Source organism: Drosophila willistoni (assembly GCF_018902025.1).
Source record: "Drosophila willistoni isolate 14030-0811.24 chromosome 2R unlocalized genomic scaffold, UCI_dwil_1.1 Seg167, whole genome shotgun sequence".
In the NCBI taxonomy this organism is placed as follows: domain Eukaryota; kingdom Metazoa; phylum Arthropoda; class Insecta; order Diptera; family Drosophilidae; genus Drosophila; species Drosophila willistoni.
The window spans coordinates 3156897-3169550 of record NW_025814050.1 but is presented as its reverse complement, the minus strand read 5'-3'; the positions used below and the strand labels follow the sequence as shown (position 1 = coordinate 3169550).

Below are 12654 nucleotides of genomic sequence, written 5' to 3'. Positions count from 1 at the left end.
CTACCCATTAGCCATGTTTCGAACCTCAACTGTTGCTTGGTAGAGAGAGAAAAAGAGGAATAGAAAGAGAAAGACTGATAGAGAGAGCGAGTGTGTGTGTCCTGCGCAGTGTAACTTGTTGGTAACACAGTCACTTAGTACATGCAACTAACAATGCCTACAAAAGCTAATGTCAAACAGCCAAAATTTGCAATCGTTGCTAGCAACTTGGTCAGTTCTGAACTCTTTAAGAGCACAAAAGGAAACAAAGAAAATTTAGTTTAGTGGAAAAGAAAAAGTAAATATACTGCAATCTACCCACCCGTCCGTAGGTCGTGGGTCATAGGACATTTCCGACCGGATGAAAGCGTGCGTGACAATTAAAAATTAAAAGCAAGTGAATAAATGTTGCTTGGTTAGATAATTGTTGTTAAGAGGTTAGACGAAATGTTCTTTCGGCGTATTTTTGAGGGCAAAGATACCACGATTAATAATGTAACGACGACGACGACGACGACCACTACCACAAGGACGAATAGTTACGATAGTGAGGAAGACACTAAGAACGGGAGTGCCATTTATGACAAGGACACCAATAATAATAACAACAACAACAACAACAGCAACAGCAGCAGCAATAACAACAACGGAGAAGAACTTCAAACTAAAATGCAAATGCAAGTCCAGCTGTCGCCACTATGGGAGCACATTCTACGTACTCGCCGGATGCCGGAAACTATTTGTCCGACCCTCATGTTTGCTGAATTTCATGAGCGGCTGCAGGATCCCGAATGGCAGGTGCGCCAACACGCTTTGCGTGTCCTAGTCGATGTCCTGGTAGTGATGCAGGCCAAGGCCGATAAGCATATGCGGGAGCTGATCGTCCAGCTGGTGGAGAACTTGGGTCATCAGGCACCAACAGTGCGAAAGGGTGCCTTGGACTGTCTGCGAGTCTATTTGGCTGAGACAGCCCATCCTGAAGTGGTTATGATGCAAATTTTCGACATTGGCCTGATCCAATCCAATAATGAGGCAACCGCTCGCCTGAGCTGCGGTGTCTTGCTCTCCTTTCCGGCATTGCTGCAGTCGGTTTTTCACACACCTCAGCGTGATTTCATAGTGCAGCATTCTTTGGAACGTCTTGTCCAGCATTTGGAGAAACTTAACCATCAAGAAATTACCCTAAGGACATTAACAAAAACCAGGGAGCTTCTGGGAGTAAAAGAGTTTGAGAGTTACATGACCAAAAATGGTGGCCTAACAAAATATTTGCGTTTGTGTAAAGTGCACAGAATCGGAAGTGAATATGAGAAGCCCAGTCGAGCGGGCGCCTGGCGGCCCAATAGGGATCACAATTGGCGAATCGGGAGCAGTGGTATTTCCCACGAATCCTCCACAGCAGGAGCTCCAAAGCAGCCTAGTTGTCCTGAGAAGGGAAAAGTCATCATGGAAACGGAAATTAAAATCAACGAAGATACTGTGACAATGCGACTACTAGAGGCCGACACCGAAACGGAGGAGTCCGAAACTCCAAGTGTAACACGCAATTCCAACGATTTGGTAATTGGTCGTCCACTCTCTCACCATCACGATGGTGGCATAGTGCGAGTTATAAGTGATTCCGAACTAGATGAGCCCGTCCCAGTTTCTGTAGTGGGTGCAGTCAACAGCGAACCGAATACACCATCTCGCGGACCGAAACGTGTCACCTTTGGTGGTGAGGTGGTCAAAATGCGTACCCCAGACAGCGATGCAGCGAATTCTTCAGCAAATAACACAAACAACATTGTCGTGGTATCATCACCAGAAGAGCCAAAGGATTCACCTTTGCCAATAAGTGAGAGTAAAACGTCCGAACTTATTGTGGAAATACCTATTGATAATACAAAACCATTGCCGCGACCAATGAGCTCTAGCACGCCAGGCCGACAAAGAAGCTTCGATGGCATCGAACCACCAGAGAAAGACCCACAACTGACGCCTTCCCCGCTGCCCCAAGCTGTGCTGTATCGCAGTCATAGTACTAGTCCAGTGGGCAGTAATAATATCAGTCCAAAAGTACCGCACAAGCAAATCGAAGTACTTCATAATCTTCAACGCGATCCTTCGCCACGTTCTATGCGACGTGGTGAGAGTCCTGATGACATTGCCCCATCGTTTATTCCCACCCACTTTTCGGCATCATCAGCATCTTCTCCCAAGGCAGTGAGAAATATCACGGTTATATCTCCCGAGCCGGCATCACCCAAATCATGGGAAGACCTAGATATTGTCAACTATAAAACCATTATGGACCTACGTTCGGGGGTAAGAATCCAGTTGATTTATTAGTGTCTAACAATTATAAACAATCTTTAGCACTCTAGTATATTGGCACACACCAAACGAAATGAAATTATAACGCACGCTAGCGCTGAGTGGGGGTTCTTTGGTTCCATTTTTGTTCTTTTTTTTTTTTTGTTTTTGCTTCTAACTGGGTCAGTAGGATATGTACAATTTCATATGCGTTCATAATTTGTGCCCTCATAATGGCAGCCACCCGGTTTGCCGGCTTTATTACATACGAAACACGCATCGTGTAGTTGCTTCTACTATTTCTATAACTATTATATGTATTACCGGTTACTCGTAGTTGGAGTTGGTCGGAGGTTGGAGGGTGGAGATTGGGTGGTGTGTTTACTAATGAAAATTTCAGCGATAAGCCATATCGATGACTATGGCAATATAATGCCGGCTATTGTTGAAAAGGACATGAAAATTTGAACGGAGAGTCGGAGAAACGGAAGGCTAAAGCTGACCTATTAATATTTTTGACGTATGTTTTTCAAAAGCAAAATGCATTGAAGTGTAATTTGCGAACTAGTTGAATGAGTTGTCGGAATCGAAATATTACATTTGATTCGCTGCCCCATGGCCCCTTGAAACTTTCATTGAGTTGTTTTGACTGCAATTCGAAAAAGTTTCCTTTGTGAGATTTTTGACAGTCATGCCGAAAGTTTTTCCATATTAGAGTCTTACTTTGATGATGAAATCTTTCAATTATTGTCCACAATTTAAAGCAGTTTTAACAAATTTGCAATGTTTAAAATGTTAAAAGTATTAGAATTCATTCATTCATGTTAGAATTAATTTCCAATTCAAACCATAATGTTTTCTAGAGAATATAGTTGAGAGTAGTCAATACTTGGAAAATCTGCATTCTTTATATATGTATGTAACAATCTAATTTGCGTTTTTTGTGTAACACTTAAAATTAAAACTAATGTATTAGAACCATCCAATATAAAAATTATACTCAGATAAATGGCAACTGTATAACATTCCAAATTAATTTATGATACACAGAGTAAAGAGCTGCAAGGCTTTTCAAGACTTCGGTTACTATGAACACTCTTCAATGAGTATTCGTATAACATGAATACATTTTTCGAAACTTTAAGCAAACGAAGCAAAAAGCTGACATAACTGATGTCAGCTCCTTCTTTGATGGTCCCTTTTCCTGCCTTATAAAAAATAGAAGATGGTGGGACTAACCAGCGGAATAGACTTATCATGAGATATAACAACACTATTTGAGAAAGGATTAGTAGACTTTATTAGGAAATAAAAACCTAAACATATCAGAATAGTAGTATTGGAAACCTTCTGGGCTATACATTTTGTTTCGAGAATATATTTAAATCTCCCAAAAGAATAGATTTCAAAAATATTGTTGTGATTTTAAATTTTGTTCTTTGTTAATTGAAATAGATTCCGAAATGCATTGACTTATAGTAAAGTTTTCTTTTCCCGAATTGATTCACATAAATTGACAATTTTCAGTTTGTTTACTTTAAATATGGACTGGGGCAAAATTAAAATACAGATATATTTAAATATGTCGGATCAGACTACTGTATCATAAATGTATCTTACCTTAAACGAATGAAATTAACATTCATAACGAAGGTTTTGACAATCTAGACAACAATCGTATTATTATTATTGTTTCTGGTGCAAGAAACCTTAAGATTGGAAAATGTATCTAAATATTAAACCAAATTCTGCTTTTTATTCAGAACATTTCTTTCATTTAAATAATACACAGGTATAACGCTGTAACTTTTTTGCGACAAATCACATCTGCATAATATTCGTATGTTCCAAGTCAACGATTTAAGAAAATACTTTGAGAAGTTTCTTCCCTCCCTTCTCGTATCTGATGCCGTTCTTTAAAGTTCTATCCATCATATTTTCGAAGTAGGTGGATGACAGCATTGGTCGTATGTCATATTGCATTCATCTGTATGAATTAAAGTTGTGAGCCATTCATTATACGTACAAAAAAAACAAAACTTTGTCGAGTGTATGGAGGAGATAGAAAAAACAACAAACAGAACAATGGAAAGAAAAGGGAATCTTACGAATTCCGGTAATAGTTGCTGCATGTTATGCGGATTGTTATTGCTTGCTGCTGCTGTTGCTGCTGCTGCGTCCTATGCCGAATTGCCGGGCTGTCCGGTCAATCATTTAAATGCACGCGATATTCATACAAGTCATGGAACGAGAAACTACAATATATGTACCTACATACTATATAGATGATGTATATATATAGTATTGTAGTAAAACTCACACCCAACTTGCATATATGCGACGATAAAATAGTTAGACCAACAATACTAAGAGTTAAGCGCTGAAGATTGGGAGGGTGAGGGAAAAGGGTGCGGGAGCGCGACACAATATGTAGTTGAAGTTGGAGTCGGAGTCAGTGACGGAGAGCGTGTCAAGAACTGGGTCAGTCCAAGCACAAAAATAATAAAGCAACATTAACCGACAAATAATAGCGCGTATCACAAGTGGCAGGGGTCTTAAGTTTCCTTATTTTCGATCGTTCTCGTTTTTATTTTTCTTCTCACTACTTCTCATTTTTTTTGCATTATTTTTTTTTTGCACTTTTCTATTCGTGTACCAATGGACACTTTTGGTAATTATGTACTTGAGGTGACCCAGAATTGCTAGAAATGTATTTTCCCCTTTTCAACTGCTCTTTCAGGACTGGAGGAATCGGTTGCAGGGCATGGCCCAACTTGAGATCGCATTGAGCTCTTCCATTAATCTGGCTCAGGTACAACCTTATCTAACAAGTCTCTTGCGCACATTGCTCTCATCAGAGCGTCACATCGAGGTGGCCGAGCTGAAGCGGGAGCTGCTGGTCAATCTAATCACCCGCCTCCCTTTGGACAATCTGGAGAATCGTACTCTGCAAATATTGACAGGTCTTTGCCGGCAAAGCTACTCGGGAGCCAATCGTGTGTGTAGGGCTTTGATGCAACGACTTCCAGCGGGTACCATAGTGGCCAAGCTGACTGCCCCAGAGTTTCTGCATGCCAAGAGCTCCAAGGTAATGATAAGACAATGTCTTAAACTGATTCAAAATATATCTATTGTCCATTTCTTATTGTCAGTTTCGCGATCATGCCCTGCAAATGTCCATATATGCTCTGATGACCTTGCCGGGCACATGTTTCGACATTAATATACTAACTGCCCAGACCATTTACGCTGCAGTGAATCGTAAACGAAGAGTACGTCAAGCCGCATTGGAGGTCCTTGCCGTATTGGCGGATATTTCGTCCAAGGAAGAAGTCATACGAATTGTCAATGAAATGGGTGCCAATTCGCCGGCTCTGTTGGCAGCCGTCAGGACGCGTTTGTCTCGCCTTCAATTGCCTATGATTGCCCCGGATGGCAGTGTTTTGTACGCATTAAATCAACCGGAAGTTATTCGCACTGGCGCCGATGTCGACTGGATTGCCCAAGGAGAGGGTGGCTCCGCCTCACCGAATGCCATCAAACGGCGACGTGTCCGTGCAGCGGTGGCAGGTCGAAATTGTGGATCAACCAATTTAAAAGAGTCCGATGAGAACCTTCAACGACATTCCTTTCATTCGCCGCCCGAAACTTTTGATATCACTAGCCCCAACTCAAATGTAAGCTTTCAAAGTAATTTTTTTAGCTTCACTTAATTGAATTATTTATCCACAGGACTTTTCGCACAGAATAAGTCAGGGTGCTAGATCAATGAGTGGTAAGTAGAGTAGATAAAATCCTGGTTATTCACCATTATGCTAAGCACTTATCCCTTGATTTACCCAAAAACCTTAACGTTATTTATGGGCGAAAACCAATTTATATGTATATTTTATACATTAGTAAATCTATTCATTTTAAGAATTAGAGTATTGAGGAAGCACCTTTATTCCAACGAAGTCTAAGTTAGTGTGCCTATCAGGACTATATAAAAATTACCCGAATGGAAAAGCAAACACTAAGAAAATATCCTAATTTAAACTTCCCCGTTGAGGCATACCTATTATTAAATTACTTTAATTCAGGTCTGTTATCGTTTTCCAATCGTATTTTAAAGTAGACTGTGGTCTTTTCAACTCGCTTTGAAGTTAGAAAATAATATTTCAAAACTTTTGAGATCATACACTGATATATTTCGAATGGGTATTTAAAAACAAATTAAGAGAAAATGAAAGGAGATGTTTAATTCGTTTCTAGTGGAAACTTTCAACAGATTTTTCAAAATAAACCTGATATTATAAAAGAAGACGAGGCCCTAAATCATAAAGTAATTTCGAAAACCATTTTCAATTTTAACAATGGAAAATTTATGTCAAAATAGGATATAAAGTCAATAGTAAATTTTACTATGAGCCACACAAATTTATCCATTTTTATTTTATTTTTCGAAATGTATTTTAAAACTTTCTCAAACCTTGATTTCTGACCACTTTAAGAAAAATAACTAGGTTATAAATTTTAGTTTTCCCAAGGACGGGCTCCGACGTCTCAGCTCTTATCTTAAAAAAAGGGCCATAGTCAATTAAGTAAATTAACCATATCTTAAAATATTGAATATTGTATTTTGTCAACAAAAAGTGCTTCTCTTTCTTCGATTTTTTGTGGTATAGTCTTTCCAAGCAACATGATGGACCGTCGTCTGGCTACCAAGGCGTGCTCAGAGACTTCAATGGATGGCAGAAGCACTGATAGCACGACAACCACTTGCAGCAGCGGAAGCGGCAGTTTCGTCCAGTTGACAATGCGCCAAGTCGATCGAAACTCACGGTAATATTCACATGTGAGAATCGCAATAAAAACGTTTTACGAATGATTCCAAGTTCTTTTAGATTTCCGGCCATGAGCCAACATACGGACTTTGTCAACAATTTCATGCGTAGCATGCAACAAACCAAAAACTATCCGTATCCCTATGCATCGCATACATTTGACGGACCACCGGCATATCCAAAAGTCAATTATACATTAACCAAGTCCCCACAGCACACGGCTAAGAAGATGCAACAACAAAACTCTCTTGCACAGCAGGACACCCGAAGTGTTGCAGGTAAGTCCCTTCGGGTTGTTAATCCTTTAATTGTCAGATGTTATCTAATCGTCTCGTCTCTTGGGTATTCCTTTGTCAGCATCTTTTAAGGCAAATGAATCAAAACTACAGCGCAGTAATAGTGTATTCAGAGATATTCATCGAGTACCAACCCATGCATTGGAGAAGGACAATAGTGAGATTTTAACAACGAAAGCGAGGTCAAAGTAAGTAAAAATATGTCAACTCTTAAAGGGGGAACCCTTTTTCGGTGTTGCCTACGTTTTTCTCTACATGTTTTCAACTAGTTAAATGGCCACAGTCGACGCAGCTACCTAATGTGCCCATTCATATCACAATTAAATGACCGGCATCAAAAAATGCTATACAACCTGTGGCCAAATCGCTCCTGGCCATAAACTATCCCTGCAGCAAACGAACATTAAACTTCAACGCCGGCAAAGCATGTTAACCTATATTTCTGTATTCGGAGGTTTCCCATTCCCTCGACCCTAAACTCTATGACCATTAAAGCTTAATATTTTTGGCGACTTTAAGTTTTGATATTTAACCTAAATAGGTTTGTTCGCTTACGTTGAAATTCCGAAATTAAAGCCGCACAGTTGACGGGGGTAAAAATGGGGGATGCATGACGACAACGACAACGACAACCACGAACCTTCAAATGACCACTGGAGCTGGTCCTATACATGCCTATGTATATAGTTTCGTTTATAGATATTTGAAAGGAAAATCAATTTGCTTTTGTTTTTAGTGTCTGAAATTTTGAGTACAAGAAAACAAGTGCTAAACAAATTGAATATCTATGTGCGTTTATCTGGAGTATTTTTTTTTATTTGTTTAGTTTTTTTTTTGCATAGGTATTAATCCTAACTATACTAACCAGAAAAAATCCATCAAGAACCATTGAAGAAAAGCCAAGCAGTACGTCCCCTTCGTGTGGACATTTTACGAAGGACCCGAACATGAATCGAAGCAGCAGTGGCGGTCTAAGAAAAAGGAGAGTTTCGGGCCGAAAGTCCGTTAGGGGGTCGTCAAGAAATGTTTTAATTCAAAGGTTTGTTAGAATTTCATAAAAGAGGATAATAAGTACCGAAAATATTAACAATCCTTAAAATTTTCACCCTATCCTTTTTATTTCTTTAGTCCCCTTTTTGTTACTTAGAACTTGTTTTATTAAGCCCTTAAGTATTGCAGTCTTAGCCCCCTTTAATCCGCTTCTGACCGTGACTAAGAAAACAGAATATTCAACTGCAAATACCACAACAATGACCACGAACTACAAGACGATGGGAATAAGTCCAATGGCTAGGAGGGCTAGTTAGTTGGCTACCTTTCGTTAAGTTGTGGACGTGTTTGTAGGGGGTTTTTCTTTGTGTCTTTGTGTGAGTGTGTGTGTGTGTGTGTGAGTGAATACTTGGAAAACGCAATGTCCCTTACCTCATTTGCACTTTTTCACCATTTTGTTTCGAGTTGAATATTTGTCCCAGTCTGGCTATTTCGTTCGCTTTGGAAAGTTGCTCGTCCAAGGACTCGTCATGCAAAATGCATTTTTCTCTCGCATAGAGAAACTATGGCATCAAATATGCAATCTCTTTAGCACAATGATTGCATATGTCCAGCAGAAATTACAGTTCGAAAACGCTAGACCAAAATCGATGCAAATTGATTTAGAAAATGAGCAAATCTCAAGTGATAAGGCAATAGTTGTTGAATGCGGCATGCTCAATGGCGAGGAAGATGATCCTATTCCTTAGTTAGTTCAAGTTGCGATGACTTGAAATATGATTTCACTAACATTGTTTTTTCCTCTATTCACAGTGTTAGCCCGATAGACGTGCCGGTGAGTCAATCTACAGTGGATATGGTCCACGGTTCCCCTATATCTGTGAAGTCCACCAGCTATTCGCAAAAGTCCACCGCTTCGGTCAAGTCGAAATGTGAGTCAGAACCTTTTGATGAACTCATAGTGGATGATATGGAAAAGGAGGTGGATGAGAGGGACGATTTGGAGGAAGTGGAGAAGAAGAAGGAAGTTGAGGATAAGGATTCATCATTGAAGCGCAACGAAAGTGTGAATAGTCTGCATACCACGGAGAGCATTAAAACCCAACTAGAGGATACTACGCCACAATTGTCGCGGGCTCAGTCCATCAAATCACTAGCCATTGAGGAGGAACTGGAGGGCAGTAACAGTTTTCTAGTTGTCGAGGAGCAGGTCCAACACGATCTAGAGTCAAGTCCGCCAACCACAGAGCCGGATAACGTGGAAGTGCCAATCAATGTGTCAGCCAGAACACACGAAGATTTGGTCATAAATTCGCGCAGCATTTCGCTAGACTCACTATATTGCAGTGGGGTCAAACAGGGGTCCACTAGCTCCAGCTCGACCACGGACAATAATACCATACAAACAAAACCACTGCTGAAGCAAAAATCCAAGACGTCATATTTCCTGTCCCGTAACCAACGACGAGTCTCGCCCGTAAAGCAGGCCATTAAGATGTCCCAAGCTGAGCTTTTCCCCCAGAATATGACGCGATTCGAGAAACCGCGGGAAGCCCTCCTAAAGACATTTGATCAGCTGGACTCCAGCAATTGGGAGGTCAATGTGAGTGGACTAAAGAGTATGGTGAGACTTATACGCTATCATCCGGAATACTTGGACAGTCACATGCACATGACATGCATTCAACTGACCCGATCTGTGCGTAATCTTCGCTCCCAAGTGGCCCGTGCCGCTTGTCAAGCCTCAGCTGAATTGTTTGTGCTCAAATCGAAGTTTCTGGAAACTGAATTTGATGACTTAATATGCGGACTATTGCATCGTACAGCAGATACGAACCGTTTTCTGCGAGCCGATGCAACACGGGCTTTGGAGTCCATGGTGGATCATTCTCAACCGGCGAAAATATTGAATATTCTCAGCAACAAAGGAGCTCAACATCAGAATGCTTTGGTCAGGACAACAACAGCCAAGTTGCTATTCAGACTGGTCGAACGACTGGGCAGCGATCGAATCTATGCGATGACACGAGAGAACCGGGACAAATTCTTTGTCATTGGAGCGAATCTGCTGCTTGAGGGAAGCTTGGCCACGCGCAGCTATGCCAAGTCCTTGTTTCGAGCCCTGTCCGATCATGCGAGCTATCAGCGCCTGTTATTAGAGGTTATTCCACCGCGCACCTATCGAAACGTGGAGAAGACATTACGAAGCATTAATCGTTAAATCTATAAAGAGATCCATCGATATCGTCTAAAAGATGGCACAAAATTCTTACGCTATATATTAAGACATACTAAAATATATTATAAAATATGGCTTTTCAGTAAAATTATCTTTTATAATTTAAATGCACGACATTTAATCTCATGAGACTATTCGTAAGCCTATCTATTGTTAAGTTTTTAAAATCGCACATATTATACATACATACATATGTTATGCTATACATAGTATTCATTTGAATTATGGGTAGAAGTAACACTAGTTGGATTTTTTATTTTCCTAATTACTAAGCCCTAATGCTAATAAATGACACAAATTATTGTTAATTATTGCTGCATTAAGGTTTGTACAATTAGTTTTACTCGCTAACTTCAGTGCTAGCTTATCCTATAATCTCCGTTTCCCTTGGTTACGTTGCTCGGATCGCCGATTGCCGCCAGTATTATGATTATGATGATTTTGCGACTGATGCTGATGATGCCTTGAACGATTCCGATCCATCACGGCGCTATCACTGCGACGACGCAGATCCTGCTGCCGGTCATAGGGTTTTGCGTCGTGTAAACTGTGGCGCATGTGACGTGATGCGCCTCCACTAGGGCTGCTTGTGTCTGGCATGAATGGATTAAAGGGGTTTCTATTGCGTGAACGTTGCTGCTGATCCTGGTCTCTTGATGAAGGCTGCGGGGTACCCTGGTGTTTGATGGTGACCTTTTTCTGGAACAACTCCAAGCCTTGGTATAGTTCCAAAGCAAAAGGCACTGCACACGCATGTTGGTACGTTATGAAACCGTAAGTTCGTTGCCTACCCGCAGGATCTAATGGTATCCGTGCACTTTCGATGGGACCGGCCGTTAGAAAGACTTCGTATAGAATCTCCTCGCTAACTCGTTCGTCTAGATTACCACAAAAGAGAGTCCGTTGCTGTTCATCATCCTCGTCGTCATCTTCGGCATATTCCTGCTCCTTCTCTGAAAACGGACCCTGTACAGGTTGTGGATAGTTTCCTATGGGCTGTCCATAACCGGATATGTATTGGGCTAAAAAACAGAAACAAAATTGGGACTGTATCTACATATGTTCGACATAGGATAGGAGTGTGGGTATAACCTCTAGAATCCAACAAATACGTACCATGATCATAATTACCGCCTCCAAGCTGTAACTGCATCAATGGAAACGGCGATTGAAACATTTGCTGCTGCTGCTGCGCTGCTGCCTCATGAATGGCAGCTATAATGTGATCCATTTAATTTGTCGTTATTTTGTTTATTATTTACCTCATATGAGCAATAAAACCAACAATGTTAGCTACTTTTTCTGAGTGTCAAAGTACCCGTGATTTGTCACAATTTTACATCACTTAACTGTGACTGAAACAGTCCCTGGCCAGGGACTCCAAAATAAATAAATTATATATATTTTTTTTAATATAGATGTTCCTACTAAATATTTATCTAAATTAATTGGACTAATAAAATGACAATATTTTGTTCGAAGACTCACACATTTCGCATTTACTTGAGCATTATTTAATAACAGCATCATTTGCGAGTTCTGTTAATAGACAGCATCATTTGCGAGTTCTGTTAATAGACAGAATCATTTTGAAACACAGTTATCGGAAGTTATCGCAGGTTATAGAAGCGCCAAATAAATAAGAGTTTAAATAGCTATATGAAACAAACTCATTGAGGCAATTCGTTATATATACAATCTTCGAAATCATTATCATTCATTTAAAAAATACATGATATAAGAAATGCAAGATAAGTATCAAATGTGGAATGCAGGTCTATTTATGTCAAACATTTTAATAAGGTGGCATTCATGGTAGCTTGTTGATGTTTCCTACTGATTGCTCCGATGTCGTCGTTGATTGAGATATTCATTGTGATACACCGTCTAGTTGGGGGTAAGTACAGACACACAATTTAAACAATTCTCTTCACATACAAGCATAAATGTATTTACCGAGTCAGTTGTGTTTGTGTGTGTGTAGACTACCCGACGAGCAATAAAGTAAATTTTCAAAACTTATCAGCGA

The 12654-nt window shown here is 40.2% G+C and overlaps 2 protein-coding genes across 2 annotated transcripts; one reads left to right on the top strand and one right to left on the bottom strand.

Moving 5' to 3' along the window:
- The first annotated feature begins 615 nt into the window (after positions 1–615).
- Positions 616–10732, top strand: LOC6644333. The gene is made up of 8 exons (XM_015178014.2): positions 616–2286; positions 5015–5362; positions 5427–5951; positions 6007–6049; positions 6942–7098; positions 7161–7378; positions 7458–7584; positions 9200–10732. The coding sequence occupies exons 1-8, from the start codon at positions 649–651 to the stop codon at positions 10605–10607; spliced, it is 4464 nt and encodes a 1487-aa protein (XP_015033500.2). The 5' UTR covers positions 616–648; the 3' UTR covers positions 10608–10732.
- LOC6644255 (RNA-binding protein 7) lies at positions 10727–12103 on the bottom strand. Its single transcript, XM_002066619.4, has 2 exons — positions 11742–12103; positions 10727–11647 (listed from the first exon to the last, which is right to left on the bottom strand). The coding sequence occupies exons 1-2, from the start codon at positions 11854–11856 to the stop codon at positions 10995–10997; spliced, it is 768 nt and encodes a 255-aa protein (XP_002066655.1). The 5' UTR covers positions 11857–12103; the 3' UTR covers positions 10727–10994.
- Between the last annotated feature and the right edge of the window lie 551 nt (positions 12104–12654).